Below are 8,799 nucleotides of genomic sequence, written 5' to 3' on the forward strand. Positions count from 1 at the left end.
AATATTGAATATTTTAAAAGTTTAACAAGTGTATTCAAGCCAACTGTAACTCTTCAACTGGAAACCCATTTCCAAGGTGGATCCTATGCAGAAATCTTCCAGGTGGCAGGATAATCTAACTTAAAACAGAAGCATTCCCAAGGCCACCTTAAAACACTCATCCCTTATACTTGTTTCAAAAGGCAATACAACCACAACCATGTTCACAGCTGCTCAATTCACAATAGCCAGATTGTGGAACCAACCTAGATGCCCCTCAATTGATGAATGGATAAAGAAACTGTGGTATATACATATATACCATGGAATATTACTCAGCCATAAAGAATAAAATTATGGTATTTGCAGGCAAATGGATGAAATTGGAGAATATCATGCTAAGTGAGATAAGCCAATCTCAAAAAACTATAGGACAAAAGATCTCACTGATAAGCGGATGATGACACATAATGGGAGGTGGGAGGGGGGCAAGAATGGAGGACGGAGGGACTCTGTAGAGGGATAAGAGGGGTGGGAGGGAGAAAAAAAATAACAGAATGAATCAAAAACTATTACCCTAGGTAAATGTATGATTACACAAACGGTATGCCTCTACTTCATGTACAGAGAAACAAGATATATCCCATTTGTTTACAATGAAAATGAATTTTTAAAAAAGGTAATTATGTTCTCACATGTTAAAAAGTTATTTTCATGGAGATATTTTTTTGTTTTAACACCTCTGAGGTGTTACTACTGATCGTAGTAACATCAGAAGAAAATCAATTATTTTTGTGATCCAGGGGTTTGAACGCAGGGGTACTCTACCAATGAGCTACATCCCCATCCTTCTGAGACAGGGTCTAAGTCATACACCACCAAGCCTAGCCAGAGTTGTTTGTTTTTAAGAAAAATGCGTAACAACCCAGGGCAGCTTGTGAATTGTTTCCTCAACTAACAGGTGAGCCTACAGTGACGCCAGGGAGCCTCACGATCATGCCGCATCTACAGAGATTCCACCACTTCACATGGCCCATGAATCCCCCGGCTGCTCAAAACAAGATTTGTCTGCTCCAGTCAACCCGTTAACTCGAGTGACCTAAGGGCTGCCGGCACCGCCCCCCATGCACTCAGACTGCATGCGAGGCCCTCACCAGACCTCAGCCTCCTGGGCAGAAGGGGGAGTGTTGAAGCCATCTGCACCCAGGGGTGACTGAAGGCAAGACACCACCCACAGCGGCCTTCCCAGGGTTATTTCCTTACCTTATTTAACAGCGAGGTACATCTTCAGGCTTAGCAATTGTGGGTTTGCTTTCTTGCAGTGCTAGGGATTGAACCCAGGGCCTCCCACACGCTAGGCAGTCCACCAAGGCCATGTCCCAGCCCCAGGAATGGCAATTCCTGAAAGCTACTTGGCACAAAACAAAGACCCGTGACATCTGCTCTCCCCTCCACAACCGCTGTCACCCAGTGCTGCTCCCCAGGACCACCCCCTCAGAGCTCACCGCCCAGTGTCTTCATTTTGTGAACTAGAATACCAAGGAACCAGCTCACCCACCCCAGGTTCCCCGTAATTGTACTCCTACATTTGACTTTGGAAAGACCACGTCAACTAGGGTGGATTTATGTTAAAACAATGTTTCTGGGAAACAGGGAGCAGAGCTGTTGGTTTCATGGGTAGTTTCAGTTCTACAAGATGAACGGAAGATGAAGGGAAAAAAACCTCAAAACACCAGAGATACACTCAAGGCTAAGAGCTGTACACTTAAATAGGAGTAAGACGACAAGCTTCTTTCACAACAGAAAAGGACCTGCTTGAGGTCACACCGTATGTGCCAATTTTCTGCTTCTTTTTACTATCACATGATTACAGTTATTACAACACCCTGGATACAAACACAACCTTTGTAGGCATCAAACCTGACACAAACAGTCCTCTGCTCAAATTCTCTAGACTACATAGGAGCCGCTAAAAACCACACCCCTATCTTTGGAATTTTGAACAGAATACTCAAAAACAGAACAGTAAATGATATTTTATTTAGTCATTTTGATTACAACTGAAACTCTGGGAATTCAAAATTAACATCCTTGCCCGTGAGCTTCTTATAGACACCAGAAAAGGTTTCAACCTACAAGAAAAAAAAATTTATCAAGCAACTTTTAAATGTACACACACATCCTAAAACCTAACCTCTGTGAAACTACCGTGCACAACTGTTCTCCTGGGCAACCCCAGGACTCCTCAGGGCATCCCTTGAGAACCCCAGGGCCGGGGCAAGCACAACACCACTGTCCCTGGACAGACTGTACCCTAGCACCCAAGTGCTGCTCCTCTGCAGCACATGGGCCACGCCATGGGGGCCAATGGGTGTGCTCCAGGGCTAGGTTTTTCAAGTCAGTTCTCCCAGATTCTAATATCCCACCACCCACCCCAACTTATCAAAAACACATCCTTCCTGAAAGTCAAGCCATGAAGTCACTCTCCTTCCTTTACTTCCATTTTTCCTAATAAAAAGGTACAGAGAATTTCATGTGTCCAATTCCTAAAACACCCCCAATCAAAAACCTGGCACATATAATCCTAAAGGTTCAGGTCGAGGTGGCAAGGGGAACAGCCAGTCCTGAGCTAACCGACGCTGCCCTGGGCACATCCTCCATCGGACGGTTGAGCCCCCCGCCCCAGGCCCCAAGCTTTAGCCCATACCTTGTGTTCCACATTGTTCTGCTGTGCTTTGTCCAAGTGAACTTTTATGAGCCGGCTGCCATCCAGCTTCACACGAATCCTCTTGCCTACAATTTCACTCGGGAAGACCAAGTCCTCAAGGATCGCATCATGCACAGCTGTCAGAGTGCGGCTTAAAAAACAGGGAGAAAAGTAAGCAATCTAGCAACGTCTGCCCTCTTGTGAGCCCCAGAGGACACCTCTGGGTCAAAACAAAAATGGCAAATCCAGACTCCTGAAATCCAACCAACACTGGTTTCAAGAGGCTAGGTACATTTCATAATCACACCCAAGCCTTGGCCTAGACGGAAGAGAGTACTGGTTCTTTTTGGAGTTTCATCTGTTTTCAATGTGACACTCTGGTAAACTACATATGCACCAACCATCATGAGAGCTCATCTCTAGGGAACGGGGTAAGGGTTTATCTCTACTTTCACACGATTTATAAAATAATCTCTTTATCTACTTTGTGGATCCTTGTCTCCCTCCAAAACCATGTTGTCAAAGTAATCTTTCTAAAATACCAACGTGATCACATAATTTACCCACTAAAGATCCTTCAAGAAGGGCTGGGGATATGACTCAGTGGTAGAGCGCTTGCCTAGCACACATGAGGCACTGGGTTCAATTCTCAGCACACAAATAAATAAATAAAATACAGGTGTACCAACATCTAAAAAAATCAAAAAAAATCTCTCAAGAAGAGCTCTCTATGGCCTCCAAGATATCACCAAATCTCCTACTTTACTATCGGACTCTATTCCATCCCAAAAGGTGCTATTCTATCACAGTTCTGGGACGGTGGCCCCAGCCAGGTGGACCCTGATTTTCCATCTGTGCCCATTATGCAAACTGACAACAGACACCTGCTCCTCACTGCAGCAGCACCATCTGCCCAGCTGCTACCTGACTGAACAATCAAAAGGGCTCAACTACACACACTCCTTGACTTACAATGTAATTATACCTGGTAAACCCATCATTAGTGGAAAACGGTCAAAAACACATTTAATACACCTGAACTGCTGAGCAACCATCCACTGTGGCTCACTGCCACTGCCCAGCATCATGAGGACTGTACCACAAATCACTAGTCTGGGAAATGAGCCAAACTGAGAATTCCAAGCAGTTTCTCATCTTTATATGACTTCACAGACCAAACAAGTCAGGGACCATCCGTAATTCCCAACTTCTGGGCACCTACTGTATACCACGTGTGTCAGGACTGAGTCAAAAGACAGCTTATTTTTAACACTCAGAGCAGACTGGTATTATGGCCACTTGTCTGTCTCAGTCACCACAGGGTAGGTAACAGACACGACACCTTGCTCACTTGTATTTCCTATCTGGCATTACCCACACACAGGAAATGCTTTTTAGTGACTCTCAGGATCCACGTTCCAAAGCCTTCATCGCCTTTTACAAAATCATTAAAGTTTCATGGTTTTACTTGGAAAACAAACAAATGCAGAAATTAGTCAGTTACTCCCTTTAAAATAAACTAGAATAGAAACAAAGTTATTCTTAAGAGTTATTGCTCAGATCCTGTTTTTTAGAAGGGGAAGCAATGGCAATGCAACTTTAATAATCACAAACCATGGGACTGAAGTTTTTCAGAGAGAAAAAACCCTTACTATAGCCAAAAAATATGAATTTCAGGACATGATCAGAGTTGGGGGGAAAAAAAAATAATGAAAAGCAAAATCAATCTAAAAGCAGGTAATCAGACTGGAAAAGTGACACATCACCACAACATGCTAAATGCATCCCGTGTTCGAGAGTGAGGATCTACAGGGCCCTAGGAACAGCGAAATCCTGACTGACAACATCTGGAAATCATAGGTTTGTTTTTTATTTTTACTTTTTTGGTACCAGGGATTGACCTCAGGGGCACCTAACCAGTGCGCCACATCCCCAGTCCTATTTTATATTTGTTTAGAGACAGGATCTGAGTTGCTTAGTGCCTTGCTTTTGCTGAGGCTGGCTTTGAACTCATGATCCTGCCTCAGTCTCCCAAGCTCCTGGGATTACAGGCGTGCCCCACCACACCCAGTGAAATCATAGCTCTGGGATGAGGAAACATCAAGGCTGATGATCCAGGAGGCAGTTCCTTAGCCATGTTTGTATGCTCAACTCCTCACAGGTTTTCAGAACCGGGATTATGAAACCGCTTCTTCCTTCTAAGTGTCAAGACTAAAAAAAACTGGTTTTGAGCCTGTCATCCTGCTGCATCTGCCTCCTGAGTCACTGAAAGTAAAATCCTAAATTCTTATGCCACTCCCAATGCCCAGGAAATAAGTTCAAAGTTCTCCTTTCCCATCCTCAGCCTCCACTCCCCCTCCTACACCCCTGGGTAACAACAATCCCTACTCACAATACTGAAGTTCCCATCTCCATCTTCTAACTATTTATAAAACAAGACTGAGTTTAAAACGTGTTAGCACTACTGTTATTAGCGGAATGAGCAAACTCTCCAAGGGCTGGTTCGTTTTCTCATCCTATGTAGGGATGACCACACTATCACACATTCCTAAGTGTGTCACTTCTGGCAGTCAGAGGAACAGCCTGTGTAACTGGGATCCGACTGCCTATATGACTGAACCTGAACTCCACATCTAGGGTGAACTCTACAGAGGAAACCAATGTCACTCAGGCAAGAGTCTTAGTGAGCAGCACCAAGCACTGTACAAATAGAGGCCAGACAGGAGTGGAGCACATTCAGCCACAGATGAAAAACTCACCTTCTGGGACGCTTTTGCTTGTTTTTCGTTCGGCTTTTCCGGGTTGGTTTAGGCAGAATTCTCCTCTGTAAGATAAAAATTAAATGCAACAAATTGCAAAAAAAGACCTTAAGTTGACAAACGCTAAGAACCGTGGAACAGTTTTAAAAGCAAAAAATAGTAACAAAGTCCAAAGTTTGGGATAATTTAAAAACTAGACCAAACAACTGAGGAGCCCCCTTCTATAAAGTTACTTCCTGAATTTTTGGAATTCAGAATCCACAGTTTACATAAGCAAAACTCCCACGTTTCTGACATCATTCCATATTCAAAAAGGCCCACTACCCAACATAGGTATCAGATAAGACCCAGAATACTACTTCTTATATTCCCAATCAGTACTGGAAGTTAATTCCCTACAGACTGTGGTTTGTACCGAAGCCAGATGTGAAGTTAAAACACCATTTGACCCTTTTTCTACCACCGATCCTGAGTCCACATCGGATTCAGCAAAGCAGACTGAGCATGGAACCAGTGGTTCTACCATGCAGAAGCCCTGCTCAGCAGAACCACACAGGCCCCAGCTCGGTAGGCAACCCACTAGACGTTATTGGCACTGTAAACATAGAAAGCCTTTTTAAATACAACTCTGTAACCTAACAGTCATCTTACACTGTTCTAACTCAACACGAACACAACTTCCCCACAGCCTCCCCACCTGGGGTGCTTGTCAGTATTCTAATTACCAACACAGCTTAAACCAATGCAGTTGGACAAATTCAGGGGAAAGAACCTTTAACAGTAGAACAGATACCTGAGCAATGAAAACCACATGTTTCCCACTGAACTTCTTCTCCAATTCACGTACAAGCCGGACTTGGATTTTCTGGAAAGATTTCAGCTGAGGAACTGGAACAAATATTATGATAGCTTTCCGACCACCACCAACTTCAATTTCCTTAAAAAAAAAAAAAAAAAAAGATAAAAAAAAAAAAAAAAAATCACCTTTTAAAGTTGGTAACCTTCCTTCTCACCACAGCACAGTTCCACCCAGCCTTCAATGTGAGTGCTAGCTGCCACAGACCAGGACCCCGGTCTCATTAAGGATCCCTTTCTAAGGATCATCTTGCTTTATTTGGATATGGCTTGAGTGACCCCCAAGGTCCATGTGCTGAAATCTAAGCCCCACTGTGAATGGAACTTCCAGGATGTTTCCAGGGGGAGCCTTCGAGGTGATTAGGCTAGGTCCTTGGAATGCAGCCCCAGGCCTGACTCCGGGGGTGGGGAGCTCTGAATGAGGCAGATCTGGCCCTCCTGTCCTTGGCCGTGTGATGCCAGCAGCAGGTCATCACAAGATGCAGCCCCTCAACCCAACAGCGTCAAAATGAACCTTTCTTTACAATTCAACCAAAAGCCTGTGGCACTGTGACTGGCAAAGAAAACGCATGACTGCCATCATAGCTGGATTCTCACTGCCGCGCTCCACAGCTCCAGACGCCCCGGGCTGCAGAGCTGCCACGCCCACTCCCCGAGTGACCCTAACGAAAACGCTGCACGCGGGCCACTCTCTTCTCCAGGTCAGCTTGGCCCAAGCTTTGCAGCCAAGACCGGCCGTCCTCGGCACCGAATGCTAAGCTTCCCAAACGCACTGTGAAAGGGACTAAGGCAGTTCCGCAGACCCCGAGCAGCCGCGTCGGGTCCAGGCAGCGGCTCAGGAAGGAAGGACGCGAGCGCACGCGGGCGCCCCGCGGGCTCACCTTGGCCGCCGTGATGTTGAGCTCCCGCAGCTGGGCCTTGAGGTCCGAGTTCATCTCCAGCTCCAGCAGCGCCTGCGGGCAGACTCAGCGTGAGCGCCGGCCCCGCGCCCGCCCGCCCGCCGCGTCCCGCCGCGCGGCCACTCACCTGCGAGATGCCCGACTCGAACTCGTCCGGCTTCTCGCCATTGGGCTTCACGATCTTGGCGCTCGAACTGAACATGGCGCGGTCCTGGGGGAGTACGCGCGGTCAGCGGGGTCGGCCGCCGCCCGCCCGGCCGGCTGGGGCCATCGGCGGGCGCAGGCCGGGTAATCCGCCGCATCCCCCCACCACGGCGCAGGGCCCAGGGTCCCTGCGGGCCACCCAGGGCCTTTTCCCCCGAAGCCTGCGGAAAAGTGCGGCAGAGCCTAGGCCGCGTACCTACCTTGAGGAGAGCCGGCTTAGAAAGAGGCCCAGCTCTCGCGAGAGCTCATCATATCCTGGAGGCGGAAGGAAAGAGGCGGAACAGGTCAAGTAGAGGGGTGGAAACCGGAAAACCAACAGAGAAGGCGTAGGGCAACTAGAGCGTCCCCGGAAGTGGATCCGGAGGACGAGTGTGTGGGCTACGCCTGTCCGCCCGGGAATGCGGTCCTGGGTATCAGTGGGCTGGGAATCTGGTTAATATCCATGTCATAAAATGAGTTGGGAAATACTCCTTTGTGTTCTTTTTCCAGCAAAAGGTTGTGGAAAAATCTGCTTAGCGCATTTTGACCAATTGTATGAAATCAGGGTCTGAAGATTTGTGTTTTCAGGAGTTCTTAAAATTTTAATTTAAAAAATTACAATTTTATTTCTTTAGTAATTACAGGGCTATCAAATTATTTCATATTGGGTGAGGTTTGATAGTTGGTGCTTTTCAAAGAACTGGTCCACACCATCTAAGTTGTCCAATCTATGTGCAAAGAAAACAATTAGGAATGTGAAGCAAGAACCCACAGAATGGGAGAACATTTTTGCTACCTACTCTTCTGACAGGATTAATATCCGGAATATATAAAGAACTCAAAATACTTGACACTAGCTGATGCACAGCTATAATCCTGGGAGGCTAAGACAGGAGGATGGCAAATTGGAGATCAGCCTCAGCAATTTAGGAAGCCCTCACTAATGAGACCCTATCTCAAAATAAAAGATAAAAAGGTCTGGGGATGTAGTTCCCTGGAAAAGTGCCCCTAGGTTATAATCCCTAGTACTAAAACAAAACAACACCAAAAATAGACCCAGTTAATAAGTGGGCAAATGAACTAAACACTTCTCAAAAGAAGAAATGAAAATGACCATCAAATATATTTTTAAATGTTCAACATCTCTAGCAATTAGGAAAATGCAAATTACAAGTACAATAAGATTTCATCTCACACCAGTCAGAATGGCAGTTAACAAGAATACAAATAATAATAAATGCTGGAGAGGATGTGCAAAAAAGGAACACTTTCACATTGTAAATTACTACAACTACTATGGAAATCAGTATGGAGGTTCCTCAAAAGACTAGGCATGGAACCACCATATGACCCCTTTAAATACCACTCCTTGGTATTTATCCTCAAGAATTAAAGTTGTCATACCATAGTGATACAT

General features: G+C 45.8%; 1 protein-coding gene across 1 annotated transcript; it reads right to left on the reverse strand.

Moving 5' to 3' along the window:
* Positions 1-1,999: 1,999 nt before the first annotated feature.
* On the reverse strand, positions 2,000-7,675 carry Rps7 (ribosomal protein S7). The gene is made up of 7 exons (XM_047522631.1): positions 7,604-7,675; positions 7,327-7,410; positions 7,182-7,253; positions 6,239-6,382; positions 5,446-5,510; positions 2,687-2,837; positions 2,000-2,111 (listed from the first exon to the last, which is right to left on the reverse strand). Exons 2-7 carry the CDS (start codon positions 7,399-7,401, stop codon positions 2,034-2,036), a joined length of 585 nt encoding a protein of 194 aa, XP_047378587.1. The 5' UTR covers positions 7,402-7,410; positions 7,604-7,675; the 3' UTR covers positions 2,000-2,033.
* Positions 7,676-8,799: the final 1,124 nt, after the last annotated feature.

Source organism: Sciurus carolinensis, chromosome 13 (assembly GCF_902686445.1).
Source record: "Sciurus carolinensis chromosome 13, mSciCar1.2, whole genome shotgun sequence".
In the NCBI taxonomy this organism is placed as follows: Eukaryota; Metazoa; Chordata; class Mammalia; order Rodentia; family Sciuridae; genus Sciurus; species Sciurus carolinensis.

Coding starts and splice junctions, on each gene's coding strand:
- Rps7 (XM_047522631.1), bottom strand. CDS start 7,401: ATGTTCAGTTCGAGCGCCAAGATCGTGAAGCCCAATGGCGAGAAGCCG. Junction 6,383..7,181: donor TCAACATCACGGCGGCCAAG/GTGAGCCCGCGG, acceptor TTTTTTTTTAAG/GAAATTGAAGTTGGTGGTGG. Junction 2,838..5,445: donor AAGCAAAAGCGTCCCAGAAG/GTGAGTTTTTCA, acceptor CTGTTTTTTAAG/CCGCACTCTGACAGCTGTGC.